Below are 15,957 nucleotides of genomic sequence, written 5' to 3' on the forward strand. Positions count from 1 at the left end.
AGTAGGAGGTGGTGACAGCTGGGCCTGAGCCTGAGTCTGAGGCCCTGAAAATGCTCAGTGTGTGGGACAGCCCAGGGGGCAGGTGGCTGTGGCTCCTCCCGCTTTGTGGAAGACGCCCATTCGCCCAGCACACATTGAGGGAAATTAGTATCTGCATCGCCTTCTTGTGCCTATAGCTACGTAATTGCCCGCAACGGGCAGGCACTCTGCTTGCATGGAGCTTACATTCCAGAACAGAGAAGGCGCAGATAGTAAGTAAAACGCAGAGTGTGTCAGTGGTGACGGCGCAAGTGGACATCAGAGCGCCCTGCAGCCAGATCCCCGGCCGTGGGTCTCTCTGGGCCTTGCGTCCTCACCTGCAAAGTGAGCTCTGCCACACCCACCCGGGGAGCCAGGGGGACAGTGGGTGAGTGCCCGCTGTGGCCCAGGGAAGCCGGTATCTGAGCAGTTATTGACACGTATTGTTTTCCTTTGGCCTTTTCTTAAACTTCCTCATTGGGCACCTCAGAGATAGGAAGAAGTACCGTATTTCCCCGAAAATAAGTCCTAGCTGGACAATCAGTTCTAATGCGTCTTTTGGAGCAAAAATTAATATAAGACCCGGCATTACTTTACTATAATACGAGACCTGGTCTTATGTAATGTAATACAATGTAAGATCAGGTGTTATGTTTTGCTCCAAAAGACACATTACAGCTGATTGTCTGGCTAGGTCTTATTTTCAGGAAAACATGGTATTAGGTTGGTGCAAAAGTAATTGGAGTTTATCACTTTTGCGCCAACTTAGTATTTTGAAAATGCATTCCACTTTAAGAACAGGTTGCACCTGTTCCTGGTTTGCGTTGTAATGATGCTGGTGTACTTTAGTGTTCTCCAAACCTGAGCCCTGTGGACCCTGGTAAAGAGGACCGCCCTGTCGCCCAACAGAGATGCCCGCAAGCTCGAGAGAGAGTACAGTCAGCCCTGTGCTCTTGGCTCGAGGGATATGTATGGGAGTAGAAAATACCGCGTTGCTTATTTCGTATTGTGCTTTTTCCTTTGAGACCCTGATACCGGCTGAAGCCAGCGGCATGCTCAGCTCCCTGCTGGACGTGGTTTCCAGGCTCAGCCGCCTGCTCCCCAAAGCCAGCCGCATCCTGGAATACCTCCCCGAATTTCTTCATGGGTTGAAAATCCCGGCCTTGCTGGAGGCGTCTGGTTTTCACCAGGTGTGTATTTACAATCAGATGTGTTGGGCCTCTATTTCTTGGGCCTGCACTTGTCTTGTAACATGGCCTGAGACCACCCAATTTGGGGGCAGATGTGCCTTTTTAGGGCTCTGGAGCAGGCCTGGCATGTCCCTAAAAACTCACAAGAGGCTTTGTTGACCTGCATCCACCCGCTTGGAGGCTGTCAGGTTCATTTGTCGTGTGGACTGTGAAGCCGGCAATCACTAAATCCATTGTTAGCACAAATGAGAATCCAAGGGCCTGTTGAACTTAATTCAGAGAGTAAATTGCTTTCAAAAGCCTAAGACGTTTATTTACATATAAATAATTGGCTGACAAATTACAGATCATTTCTGCAAATACAAGCACAACCTTGAATGTGGCTGGTGGTGTGGTACTCATTTCTGCTTGCACTCTGCCTGGGATGGACCTGGTGGGAGGGGGTGGTGTGTGGGGACATGTGGACACCGGGCTGCGGGAGGGGTCGGGGGGCAGAGTCCTCAGGGCTGCCCTAGAGGTAGGGCGTCCGTGTGCCCGTCAGCCCAGCGCTAATTTGGAGATCTGCCAAGTGTCTGGGCAACCTGGCAGTGAAGACAAACATTAGAGTATTAATTAGTGTGAGTTAGTGAAATTTTATGGGTTAATAATTTATCACTGGACAAACAACAAGGATTTGCTGGTGTGTGTGTGTGTGTGTGTGTGTGTGTTTGTGACATTTTCCTCTCCTAACAGCTATGTCCCAGACTTGCAGTGACTTGCATGGTATTCCAAGGACAGAAAGGCTGAGCTCCCAGCGTGGTTCTTGCTGGGCGTCCTGTGCATTCAGGGGGAGCAGAGCCGCTCTCAGAAGCCTGGAGGGCGTCCTCCCAAGTCACTGCCTCACTGACGTGTGTTTCTCACATGTTCTCAGGCTCCACACAGTGGCCAGGCCCGAAGTGCAGCCTTTGGTTCTCTCCAGTCTGTGATGAAGATGGTTTGCCAGGAGCAGGCGTCTTTCCTTAGCAATTCTCATACATTGATTAACTTGCCCAGAGTTCACGAACTCCTGGGAGATGACAAAGAAAAATTCAACATTCCCAAAGACTCAAGTAAGGAAACAGTAAATCATGTTTGCTTAGATTGCTTTGCAGTTTCATCCTTAGCTTTGTTTTTTAGGGAGCACTCTGTCTGCAGAGAAGGTGGGTCCGTATCAGCAAAGAATTTCCTGTTCCATCTTCTAATCTTCGTTTTTTGTTTTCACTAAATGTCAGCATGCAGTTATACATACATATTCTATGTTTTTTCTGAAATCAAAATTGTGACTGTCTATATCAAGTTTATAGTTTAATGTATAAGCTGTTAAAATACCAGTAAGAGCAAGCTCTATAGTGAATGCTTTAAAATTCATCATGTGGTCATGCTCTTAATTGATATTTTATGGGATTATTCCTATTGATTTTGTGGTACTTTCTGAATAAAAATAACTTGCTTTTCTTTTCAAATGGTGAATTTGGGAAGATGAAATTAGTAGTGGAAATAATCACAGCAGAACCTTCACACCGGGGGTGTCTGGCATCGGGGTGTCAAGGCTAAGATAATATTCCCATTTTAATGTTCTCCTCAGGGGTGAAAGAACTAGCTATATGGAAGTATTTGTCACTAGGTATAATGGGGCTGCCAAAAAAGGTATACACTTGACTTGTATTCATATTTTGTTATCAGTACATAGTGAGTATTACAGTTTAACACAGTTTCTTTCCTTTCTTAAAATGTGTAGACATGTTTTTGGCCCCCTCTGTATTCGATTACCAGTCACTCTGGTGAAGCCCACCTTCATGAGCTGCCTGTTGGTTAAGTTGAGTAAACCTTCTTTTGAACCAGCTCGCACCCCAACCATTATGAAAGCCACCATAGGGAATTGAGTGTCTGAGGGAAAACAAGGCAATTTAATATACCGAAGCAGTAAGTTCGGTAGCTCTGGGTAGTGTAGCAAAGAAAGTTCAGTAGCAGTTTATAAAGCTAATTTCATAAGAAAAACCCAATTCTGGTCTCAATAATGAACTGTTGAAGATTTTCTAGATTAAAAACCAGATGTATTCCTTGTTTTCATCACTGTTTTCATAGTCAGGTGTCTTTGTCTTCATTTAGTTCTCTTATTGATAAATTAGTTTGAAAATATCATGGTCATACTTTCTTTCAAATTATTGAAGTGAGCATGGTATCTTGAAGTTTCTCCAGAGACAAGAGCCACTAAATACAGCGTCAAGAAAAATCATGCCTGAATTTACTGCCCAAATGCAGAATTGTGTCATAAAAAGTACATACCAACCACTAGTTGGAAAGTGAGGCATTGTGGGTATGTAAATGAATTTCCCTACTAACCAAGCACCCTATATTTTGAGTGACTGTTTTTTTTTTTTTTTAAATTGTGACAGCTCCATTTTGCTTGAAGCTTTATCAGGAAATTCTACAGTCTCCAAATGGCGCTTTGGTGTGGTCCTTCCTGAAACCTATACTCCACGGAAAAATACTGTACACGCCAAACACCCCAGAGATTAACAAGGTCATTCAGAAGGTAAGCTTGACTGAATGAGCATCTCACCGACCACACAAGCTCTGTATCAGGAAGGAATCCTCCACGATATTTCATAGAAGTGTGACAGAGCCTGGGTTACTCGAGGTTTTCCTATGTGGACTCCAGTTCAGTTTGGCCTGGGTTTTCCCCTGCTCCGGTTGTTAAACTCGGATGTGCAGAGTCCTTCTCTCAGAGGACGGCGGAGGCAGGAGGCGCCCCGTGGAGTAGCCTCGGCAGTGAGGATAGTTAGACAGACGGGAGGACCGTTCCAGGTGGCCAGGAAGCCTGGCGCACAGGTGCTGGTCTGCTGGGTGGGCGCGTCCGGTGACTGCAGAGCAGTCGGCCTGCCGATTCGTGGTCGGCTTAGTGACGCTTCCTGACGTTTCTGTGAGGCTGTGGGCTTTGCCCGTGGATGGTGAGCTCAGGTGAAATTGCCAAAATGGTTTCTCCAGGAGGAAGTTAGACAGCGCCCATCTGAATGCTTATGGTCCTGTCCTTCCCCTGCTGAGCTTCTGGAAACGACTCACGGCACGATCTACTATCACTCCCCTCTGCACCTCCCTTTGAAATTATCTCTGTGTTTTCCTGGGTCTTGTTTCCTGTGTGATGGTGGCTGGTGCGCCAGCAGGTCAGCACCGTGGACAGGGGATGGTCTGCTCCCATGGCAAAGGCAGGAGGGGAGGCAGCAAGTGCTGGTCAGATAAGCTTCCAACTTTCCCTTCAACACAGGTAGCTTCTGGCGGGCACGCCCTTCGTGCCCGGAGGGCGCTTTGCTCCTGGTCGTCACTGGAGTGGTCCCGCGCCAGGGCTTTCTACAGCTCATGGGGAGTCCACCATTTCCTTCTAACGTGCACGTTCCCCTGAGATTTACAGATGTAAGATCACAGGATAGCTTCCTTTTGCTTTAAAACATTTCTCTGTATACGTTACAGGGACTTTTCAGATTTGGTAGCTTTGTTTCCTAATATAATTAAGATATTTTGTTTATTATTTAGGTATTAGTGTTTTCAGTTGTTTTGAAATTTTAAATTAATATCAAATATTAATATTGAGATGCAGCCTAATATTTTAATAAATCTTAGATAATTTAAAATTAGACTTTGCTGAGATTTGTGTATTTTATCGTTGGTTTAGGGAAATCGCTCATGTACTTGTTTTTCCTTTTCTCCAAGTCATTTATTTTTAATTCATATTTATTAATTTCTTTGTTCTTCTTCCCTCAGATTTGCTGTACTATAATTTTATAGATGCATTCAGTGAAAGCCATGTTGATTGATTGCACTTTGTAATTTAATAACAAACACACTTGAGTCTGAATTTTGGTTATATACAGCATACTTATAGCTAATATCTTTATTATTATTTTCTACATAATCATTTCCTAAATAGTGTCCTGTAATTGAGTTATTTATGTTTAAATTTTTTCATTTGTTAATTTTAGAAATGTTTACACAAACTTTTCCTAAGCATTTCTAATCTTATAATACACACCTAAATAATTTATACATTTTGGGAATTTATCGGCAATTTCTTTGCACCCTAGGACATTATTAGCTTTAGTAAGTTTCTCTTTGGCACTGGAAAAGTGGGGGTTTGAATATAGGATAGATCAGGACACTTTAACCTGTTTAAGTTGCAATGACTGGCTGTGTGAAATATACATATAATGTGCACGTGCGCGTGTCCTCATTTGTACACCTAAGGGTTTTGATAGATCTTCTAACTGGTTGCACTTACAGCCCGTGCCACCTTGCATCTCTGCAGGTTTGACCCACAGCGGGGCACTTGCTGAGGTTCCCCGCGTGCCCCGCCTGGCACCCAGATACTGGAGTGCTGGCTGGTCTTCAGACAAGCCGACCCCGTTTTTCTCCAAGCTGAGACTTTACACTTGGCTGAGCCCTGTTCTGGTGCAGGGGCCTTGCAGCTGTCAGGGTGGACATCCGGAGAGGGGCGGGTGGACATCGGGTGGGACGTTGTGCAGGGAGAAGGTGTTTTACTGGGGAGCCTGACAGCCCACGGAGTGGAGCGCTCTCCGAGGAGACTGTGTGCCCCCCCACCCCAGGCTTATAGGCACTGTGGCTTCACAGGCTCTTGGGGTTGGGCTACCCCTGCCCCTTCTGCCCCCAAAGTGTGTGGAGGCGGGTCCTCACCTGTGACTGCCTGCGCAGTGCACTTGCGGCTACTTCATGCTCTCATGTCTCCTTAGTGTCTTAAGTTTCCGCAGGGGAGTGTTTTCACTGTGCTGATGAGGAGAAGGTGACTCTAGGACCCTTCAGAGTGTGCCTGCTTATCTCCCCACTGAGACTGGTTCTGCCCCCTCCTTGCTTCTTACTGGCTGGGGGATGTGACTCAAGGCTCTTGTCCCCAGCGGCAGGCTCTGGCTCGGTGACTATTGACAACAGACCCACTCAGCAAACAGGGGCAGAACCAGGGTTTCAGACCCAAAAGGGGGGCGTCTTGTTTGCGACTGGACTTTTTTTTAATTAAAGTTTATTGGGGTGACAATTGTTAGCAAAGTTACATAGATTTCAGGTGTACAATTTGTAATACATTATCTGTATATCACACTGTGTGCTCACCACCCAGAATCAGTTCTCTTTCCATCACCATATATTTGATGCCCTTTACCCTCAGGATTTTTCAAGTCCCCTCTGCCTGGTCTTGCAAAGGCTCAGCGCAATATATTAATGTCTCCTGCTATTCAATTCTTATCAAATCCTTTCCTTATTTCTAGTTGCATTTACTTTATGTCTTTTAGTGATATGCCACTGGGGGCATAAATACTCACCATTGTGAGTTGTAAACTTTTTTTGTAACAAAACAATCTTTGTTTCATTGATCCTTTTTGCCATGACTTTATTTGCTATTAACATTTATAGCTTTTTGGTTTTGCTTGATTTTTAAAACCTTTTTTGGATCCAATATAAAAGTACAGTTGGCTTTGATAGTTTTGTCTCTGCAATAGAACATCATCTTATTTAGGAAAACAGTTTTATTTCATTCCTAGCTGCATTTTTAGCACCTACTTCTCAGCCTGGCTCACAGACCCTCTATAAATATTTATTGACTAACTTTACTAAACGGATCTGAAAATATTAGCCTTTTTGAATTAGGACTTTTTTCCTATTCAAAGTTATTGTCATAACTGGCCAGTTTACTGTCATTTTTGTCATCTTTATAGTTTTGAAATTGTTCTTGTGGTCTTTTTTCTTCTTTTACCAAAGGAATTTCTTTTATAGAATCTTATTTTTCTCCCTTGTTTTCTCCCTTCTGGTTTTTAACAGCACGTTTATTCTCTCCCCAGTTATCAGCGCTGAGAGTTAATTGTTTCTTACATGAGAACTTTTCCAAGCTTATACTTTCTCTCCTCTCTCCCTGACCCTTGGTATCTTTCACTGACAGAGCCTGGGACCTTTCAGATGATCATTATATTAACAACCATCATCTATAATTGTAAACAATTAATTATAATTTTATCATAACGTTTCTATTATAATTGTTATTATAATATAGACAGGGTGGGGGACAGGGCGGGGGACAGGGCGGGGGACAGGTGGCGGCCATGCAGGTGTTTGCTCTGCTTCCTGGTCACCTCAACACTTATGTCCTTGCTGCTGCCGCGGAGCTGAAGAGGGTTCTAGCTGAAACAAAGGCACAACCAAATGCGCTTTATCTTTCAGGCTAATTACACTTTCTATTTTGTGGACAAACTAAAGACCTTATCAGAAACGTTGCTGAAGGTATCCAGTGTTGTTCAGGACACTGGGAAGGACCAGGTGCTCGGCCGACTGCAGGTGAGTGGGGCTCCGTGGTCACACGGGCAGAGGTCGCGTGGTGGTGAGTGTGTGAGGTCTGAGCGGCCCTTTGGAGGGTCTGCAGTCCCCACAGTGTGGTCTTCCCAGTGGACTAGTAATGACGCAGTATTGGACACGAGGGAAAGCTTTGTAAATGACCAAGTATTTTGCACACACAAGGTGTCAGCACTGTGGGAGTGATTAACAATTTATTAATATTTACGCATGCTTTACATCCCATTACCTGCGTGCTTTTTTAGGTGATTGATGTACTTTTAAACAGGGGGGTCTATGAAAGTGATCCATTGCCACTCCTAACGGAGAGTAGGGAGATCACATCATAACTTTGGGTGTTGGTGTAGCTCTCACTCGCCTAAAGTCCAGTGGGTGCGGAAGTACGCCTGCGCTTTCACCCTTCTTTGGCTTATTTCTCATGCACCAGATGAGCAGTTCCAGGTGGCGCAGAGAGCGGCCCCCAGAGCCAGCTCCTCTGGGTTTGATTCCAGCCCTGCCCCCACTGCGGTGTGATCCTGGACTGGTCCCTGACTTCTCTGTGTCTTGGGTCGCGTCCGTGAAGTGGGGAAAGCGTAGTTTGGAGAGATGTGTTAGATGAGTTAGGGTGTGGAAAGCACGTGGCCATGCTTCTGTGCCTGGCTCCTCCCAGAAGCGATGCCAGGATGGGACAGCACTGCAGCCCCCATCATGGGGCCCAGCTGGAGGGCTGGTGCATTGCCTCCCACTGCAGTGAAGCCTGACCCTGAGGGAAGGACACGGGGAGGGGGTTGGGTGGCAGCCTCGCCATCAAGGTGGTCGCTTGTCCACAGGGCTGTCCTGTGTCAGGGGGTCCCTGACAGGGTGGTCGCGGGCCGGGAGCCACGGCGGCAGGTGTGGGCCCAGAACAGACCGGGAGGGACTTCAGGGCACAGCAGGTAGTTGGTGTCTGTGCTGCCCGCTCTCCTGGGGGCCCCGCTGGGTGAAGGCCCGCTGCCTTTGTAATCTTCTTTAATTCGTTTGCTAATACGGGGATCAAGCGGGCTTTTCTGTAATGGGTTGTGAGTAGTGAAGGCTTTGGAAAGGACTCTGGTGCCACTGCATGTGACAACACTGAGTTACAAGCGACACACGGAGCCCTGTGAGGACGTGCGCGGTGCCTGGCTCTGTGCCCCGATCAGGCCGGGTATGGAGAAGGCTGCAGGTTGGCTGAGTCCTGCTCACCACGTGCTCATGTCAGAAATTCAAGTCGCACATCCAGTCACTCGATGAACGTGTTATCTCAGAGGACAGAGTGTCCAGCTCACGTTCAGGCAGAGTCCACCGGTCTTGGATTTGCAGGAGCTGCCACCACGTTGAGGCCGGGCTCTGCCCCTAGAGGGTCAGCCTAGTGCCCTCGGTGGTGCCACAACCCTGACTTCCTTTCCTCATCGGTTAAAGGTGACAGTAATGTCCTTGTTGCTAAGGTTGAGTGACTGGTATGTAACGAGGCACCTGCAATGGGTGGCGAACAGCAAATGTCCAGTGAAAGAAGATAAATGAAATGAAAAGAGAGGGCACACCAGGGTTTCACAGTGACATCCCGCCCCTGCACACAGAGTAAATCGCATCACCATGTCGTGAATGTGAGACATGAAAGAGCCAAAGTGGAGGAAGCACGTATTTGAGACTTCCTCCTCCGAGGCTCCCAAGTTCCAAGGCCGTGTGGTAAAGCAGAGTCAGGATGCTACCTAGATATTCTCTAGTGACCTGCCAAGGCCACTGGGAGGCCCCCCCACACGCGCCCCTTCGTCATCCTCGCGCTGGCCCCCAGGCCTCCATGGGTTTCACGCTCTGTCTCTTGTGGCTTCTTGGGTGTTGCACGTATATGGCAGCACTGCAGGTAAATGCACACCGACCGCAAAACAGCAATGCAGATTCCATCACGTGGAGGAAAGTCATCTTGGAGACCTCTCCATAGTAAGACCTCTGACAAGCAAGCAGAGGTGGAACCATCAATAAAGAAAGAAGGATGATGATGATGGCCGGCCGGGAGCTTCCAGAGGCGCTTAGAAGATTGGAGAAGGAAGAGAAGGTTTGGGGAGCACAGAAACCTTTCCTGATGTTCTTGCAGCAGCGTCTTCTTCACGGCCGGCCTGTGGGAGAGGCAGCCTGAAGGGCCCCACGTGCTTTCGGAAATTAGCCAAAAAGGCAACCTTCATTCATTCTGTTTTCAATATTAGTACACAGTGACAGTTAGAACCTAAATTGCCATCACTGTTCCTTTTAATATTCAAGATAAAGTCCTAATCACGTGGCACACTATTATTTACTTGATGTTTACAATCTCTTTTAGGTCGTTCACTTTATGTGCCTTTTTCTTGTATAACAATGAAACTTTGAGTAAATGTAACAAGTATTATTCGATAAGAAAAAAATGATGCCATTATTTTTTGTTAAACTACGTACATTATTTTCCTTTAGGAGGCGCTTAGAAACAAATTTATAAGAAACTTTGTAGAAAGCCAGTTGCACATCAGTGTGGACAAACTGACTGAAAAGCTCCAGACATACGGTAAGTGAGTGGGTGTGTAAGTGGGTGTGTAAGAGTAAGTGGGTGTGTGAGTGTGGGTGTAAGTGGGTGTGTAAGAGTAAGTGGGTGTGTGAATGGGTGTGTAAGTGGGTGTGTAAGAGTAAGTGGGTGTGTGAGTGTGGGTGTAAGTGGGTGTGTAAGAGTGAGTGGGTGTGTGAGTCTGGGTGTAAGTGGGTGTGCAAGAGTGAGTGGGTATGTAAGAGTAAGGCCTCTTTCTCAGAGGGCTGTCACCAGGCTTCCATTTCTTTCTGTCTCAGTGTTTCCCAGTTGATGGTTCTGTTCAAGCTGATAGACTTGGGGCTGGGGGCGGGCCTTATTGTAACCCATATACTTACTGGGAGCTTTTTGCGAGGAGGACGGGGCCAGAAGCTGCTGTCCGTGTACTGCTGGGGGCTAGAATGGGCAGGTCCCCACAGCCGAGGCAGTGACCACCGATGACTAACGGGTGCCCCGCACTGTAATTCTGTTTACACACTTCCATGATTTGCTGTGTGTTTTTGTGTGTTGTGGGTATGTAAAAACATGTCGGTATGTTTTCATGTATGTTCACTTCCCCTCCATTAATTCTTTTATTTCTTTATGAAGTCTTGAGCAAAAGTGTCTCCGTGGGTCTGTCAAGGAGGGAGGCTGGGGTGGGCGGGTGGAGTGTCTGCTGGTGTGGAGACCCCCATGCTACCGCGGACTTCTGTTTACTCTCCGGCTTCCCCTGCCCCCAACCCCCCCCCCCATTCCCGTGGGCTACAAGCCTCTTCTGCTTTAACAGCTTCCTTTTCACTTACGTGTAAATATCAGCTACAGACAACGTATGTAAAATACGGAAGTTGCACTCAGCAGGTTAGTAGCAAATTTTGCAAAGAACAGAATTTGATTCTGGAGTGCTTGCCTCATGGGGGTGCTGGGCTGCACGTCACATGTGTGGGGCAGTGTGCACCGTGGCAGCGGCCAGCCCTGTGCCCAGGGCAGTCGCCATGTCCCGCTCTGTCCCCTCTCCTCAGGACGGGTGCTGAGCAGCACGCTGAGCCACCTGGGCGCCGGGCGCCTCCACTTCCTGGGCCGCCTCTTGGCTAACCTGTCCTCCTGCGTGCTGCTGGACCGCTTCCAGGCCCTCGAGTCGGCCGCCATGCTGGACGCAGAAGCACGGGAGCTCATGCGGCAGAACAGCTTTCTGGCCAGTAAGTGTCCAGTGGCAGAGGGCTCTCGGGGGCACTGCACTGACGGTTGTCACCTGCCCACTTCTCCCTAAACCGGTCTTACGATGGCGCAGAAAGAAAAGTCTTTTCCGGATAAAATAAGATAGAGGAGACACAGCATGGAGGGGATGAGGGGGGGCCGTGTCCCGTGCCCACTCCTGTCGTCACCATCCTCGGTCCAGTGCTATTCACTGCGCCAGGTTTTGCTAGTTTACGATGGCGTTGCATAGTTACATCTCACAGGACCAATTATAGCTTTCCTGATTAAAGTTATCCTCTGATTTCGCCCATTGCTTCTATTTTTGTCATAGTGTCTTGATATCCTGGGAGTGGGTGGGAGAAAGGACAGCGGCTGATTCAACTCCATCTACTAACAAGATAAATATGATGTGTTGTCATACTTGTTTCGGATACATGTTGAATCGGTTTTTTTTGGCTTTGTATTAGTTTGTAGAGCTGCTGTGACACAGTGCCAGACCATGCATCTTAAACAACAGCCATTTGTCACCCAGTCTGGGGTCCAAAAGCCCGACTCAAGGTGTGGGCAGGGCTGGTTCCCCGGGGGCCTCTCTCCTTGGTTTGTAGACTCCACATCTCCCTGTCTGTCTTCTCAGCATCTTCCCTCTGTGCAGACTGTACCCAGATTCCCCTTCTTATAACGGCACCAGTCATGTGGGTTGGAGCCCCTGCTGATGACCCCTTTTCACTCAGTAACCTCTAAGGACCCTGTTACCAAAAAACCATATTCTCAAGTACTGGGTGCTTCATATAAGTTTTGGGGAACGTAATTCGACCCATAACAGGCTTTATATATAAAATTCAAAGTCCGCACGTGGTAGAATAGAGAATCCATATATGTACATTTTAAATGATAGATAATCCCGCAAATATTAATTCTTAGGAATGCACCTGTAAAAAGAAGGTGCAACCTTATGTAGTCTTTCAAGTCCGGCACAAATGCAAAACAAATAATTTCTTTGCATTAATGCCACCACTTGTGGTTTTATTAAGATGAAAAAGAGATGGGCCTGGGTGTAGGAGGCCTTGGTTCTATTTACCGCTGTCTGTGTGACACTGAGAACCAGCCCTGCCTCCCTGGACGCGGCCCCTTCGGCTCCAGAAGGCTGAGTGAGCCTCTGGTCCGCTGACTTTGCAGCCGGATGCTGTGTGGGCGGCGTGTGAACTGCGTCCGGGTTGTCATGGCCCCGCTTTCCCTCTTCTGCCGTCAGGTGTCATATTCAACAGTTCCTTAGCCGGCAAGAACTTCAGGTCAGAGCCTCTCCCGCTGCCACCTCACGTCACATACACCATCCGGACCAGCATCTTACATAGCATGCGGACGGACTTGGTGAAAAACCCCTTCTGGAAGTTCCATCCTCAGAGCCTGCCAGCCGATGGGTTCAAATATAACTACATCTTCATTCCGTTACAAGACATGATCGAAAGAGCCATCATCCTGGAGCAGACGGGGCAGGAAGCTGTGGAACCAGCCACACAGGCACAGGCGATCCCATACCCCTGTCACCGCAGTGACCTGTGAGTACCGGGCAGGTTCAGCCCTGCCCTGTGTCCCCTCATGGTGAGGGCCTTCTGTACTCATTCCAAAGAGCATCGTTCCCCTATTCGGTTTGCGAAGGTGCGTTTTCCATAGGCCTGAGCTGTCCAGATAGCAGGATAATTATTGACATCATGTGATCAAGTGGAGCTTTAAACTCGACACCAGGCAACAGTAAATACCCTTCAGATCAGGTCCGGGTGCAGCGTCCCCAGGGCTGTGCATGTCAGACCCCTGATTCCACCTGGGGCAGCAGAAAACAGTCTCCTCTTCAGCAGAAATGCTTTAAAAATAGGGGTGTGCTGCCGACGACAGGGTGGGAAGGCCTGGGCTGCTGGCTTTGCATGGGGAGGCCAGCGGAGACCATTTCTGAGTTGTGCGACATCTATAGGAGATGGGAGGTCAGTGAGGGGCTGGAGCAGCTGACGACAGGACTTGAAGGAGAGTCGCTGAGGAATTAGAGCAAGCGTTGGGGCAGAGGGCGGCCAGGCAGGGGCTCTGGAAGTGGACCGCGGGGTGTGGTCCACCGGGGACTTCGATCCTGGGCAGGGTTGGAAGGCAGAGTGTCCGAGAGCCGGGCTGCTGCAGGTTGTGGGTCAGCTCGGTGGGCGCTGTTCCCGCAGGCATCTCTGCCCAGCCCGCTCTGGGGCACAGGCGGTGGGGAGGGGAGGCCCACGAGGAAGCAGGGCCCCTGGGATCGTTAGTCATAGAGCAGACGCTGGTCGTGCATGGGACCCTGGACAGTGCTTTCTGGTCCATCATCCGCCTTGTGCTTCAGGGCTCATCGCTACACTTTTGATGGGAGAGATGGTGTTGCAGGAGGGAGCTGCCCACTGTGGTGGGATAAAAGGCTGAATCCACACTGCTGCGCTTATCTTGGGGTGCCACATGTGGCGGGGAGAGCAGAGTGTCAGAAAGACAGGACCGGGGTGCCGTTTTAACCCGGGCACTGCGTCCTCATGCACGTCGTTGGTAAGCTTCTTAATCTCTTTGGTAAGATGAAAGCTTTTCTTTCCTTTCAAAGTGATATTTTTGACATTGAACATTTCAGACAACGCTCTTCTGCTTTTTCTTGGAGGTGGTAGCACCGAGGGCAGAGGTCAGGGAAACAGCTGTTATTGCCAAGGTATCACCAAGGTGCCATGCACACACACCTCATACCAACGCAGATACCAGGACATGTGAGAACGAATGGCCTCGGAGAAGGCACATTGTTATGAGCTGTGTTTTTAGGTGAATCTTGGAAGTGTGCTGTGATCCTCAGCCATGGCACATGGGCCCGGCTGGTGAGGGTGGGAAGGCACAGCTGCCCTCCACTCCTGTTCGCAGGAGGAGCTGGGGTTCACAGGGCGTCCGCAGGAAGGTGTGTTAAAGCAGCGACCTCCTGCAGACAGCTCGGTGGCAAGTCCCAGACGGCCTGCATGGCCACTTTTCTACCCCTTCCGAATGTGTGCCGACAGGTGTTGTGAAGGGTTGGAAAGGAGACTAAAATAGACGAAGATGTGGGGTTTACTTACCCTTGTGAATTAGAAACGTTCATCTCTCGACTTGGAGTTAGCCGAATGCCCTGTGCCACTCTGGTGTCATGAAATGACAGTTGTTAGTCCAACCACTGGGACAGCATGGCCCAGTTCCTCAGAAACATTTGCTTTGCTCCTTTAAGAGGTTAAGAAGCATTTTCCTTCTTTGAATGATTTAAATCTCTGAGACCTCCCATTGTCATATATCCATCCTTCCTTTATTTCTAGTTAGGAAACGTATGTATTTCTTGAGGGCGTGGTGTACCTGCAAGTGACTGAGACAGTCTTAGCTCTTACAGGGACCCAGCACTAGGCTACTGGTGTTCATTCGAAAGCACACTTGTTCAAAAACCTTTAGCGGTTCCCTACTACTTACGGACTGAGTTACAGATTCATTCATTCATTCATCCATTCACTCATTCAAGTGTATTTATGTACGCTCTATACTCTCTAAGCTGGAGGTGACTCCGTGCAGGAACCAGGTAAAACCCGTTCTTGCAGCCTGCACGACACAGGGAGGCAGAGTCTACAGGGCATTGTGCTGGATGTTGGAGGGGTAAGTGCCATGGGCAGGATGAGCCCCAAATGCCAAGAGGACTTACTAATGTGGTTGGGTGGTCCTTGCCCGGAAGTGACATTTCATGAAATCTTGAAGAGTTACAGAAACATGGAAATGAGTTCCAGGCCAGAGAAACAGTTTCCACGGGGTGACATCACCAGGAGTGTAGCACACCCCAGGAGTGTAGGAGATGACACAGGGGGTGCCCCAGGGATTGTGTGGCCGCAGGGGATCTGAGGGACCTGAGCTGTCTGAAGGGTTCTGAGCAGGAGTGACACCATGTGACATGTGATGTCAAAGGCTTGCTCAGGTTGCTGTGTGGAGAAAGGCTGCAGGTGGTAACTGGACGCGTACGTACCACTGAGCAGGTTGAGGTGAGAACTAGGAGTGAGAAGATGGTGTCCTGACCCGGAACGGCAGCAGGAAGGTGGTGAAAGATGGTCAAATTCCAGGTGCGTTAGGAAGGGAGAGGCAACATTTGATGAGGGTGTGACGGAGAGACACCAAGGAGGGACAGGCTATTTGTCCTAGTAGCTGGAGTGTTGGAATCACCGTTAGGATAGAAAAGCTGTGGGTGGAGATCTTTCTTCTGGGGGATAAGAATGGAAGTTCAGTGCTGAACATGTCTCACTGCCTTTAACAGACTGCGATGAAGCCGAGTGGGCAGGTTTCTTTAGGACGTGGTGGGGGGGGGGATCCAGCCAACATACGACTTTGGGAGTCTCACCATTTAGATGGAATTTGGAACTCGGAGATGGGGGTGGCATTACCATGGGAGGTAGTGTGGATTGAGAAAGAAAGAGGGCCAAGAGCAGGCCTGGGGTCTCTGCCACGAGGAGTTCCAGGAGACGAGGAGACTGAGAAAGAGTGTCAGGGAGGGAGGTGGGAAACTGAGAGTGTGGCGTCTTGGTGGCCACGCAGAGCAGGTGGCTCCAGGAGAGGAGTGCTTGAGTGTGTCCTGTGTGGCTCACAGGCGAAGCACGTGTAGATGGACACTGGGTTCTTGGGGACCTC

The 15,957-nt window shown here is 48.7% G+C and overlaps 1 protein-coding gene across 1 annotated transcript in view; it reads left to right on the forward strand.

Annotated features, from left to right (window-relative positions):
• Positions 1 to 15,957, forward strand: part of ABCA13 (ATP binding cassette subfamily A member 13) — a gene marked incomplete at its 5' end in the record, with an annotated part of 245,529 nt that overhangs the window by 80,433 nt on the left and 149,139 nt on the right. The window contains 7 exons of the mRNA XM_081079377.1: positions 1,044 to 1,208; positions 2,119 to 2,296; positions 3,623 to 3,762; positions 7,443 to 7,556; positions 10,011 to 10,101; positions 11,115 to 11,291; positions 12,539 to 12,845. Coding sequence (XP_080935503.1) covers positions 1,044 to 1,208; positions 2,119 to 2,296; positions 3,623 to 3,762; positions 7,443 to 7,556; positions 10,011 to 10,101; positions 11,115 to 11,291; positions 12,539 to 12,845 — 1,172 coding nt within the window. The remainder of the gene's footprint in view (positions 1 to 1,043; positions 1,209 to 2,118; positions 2,297 to 3,622; positions 3,763 to 7,442; positions 7,557 to 10,010; positions 10,102 to 11,114; positions 11,292 to 12,538; positions 12,846 to 15,957) is intronic.

This window comes from Rhinolophus hipposideros, assembly GCF_964194185.1.
Source record: "Rhinolophus hipposideros genome assembly, chromosome: 18".
Lineage (NCBI taxonomy): Eukaryota > Metazoa > Chordata > Mammalia > Chiroptera > Rhinolophidae > Rhinolophus > Rhinolophus hipposideros.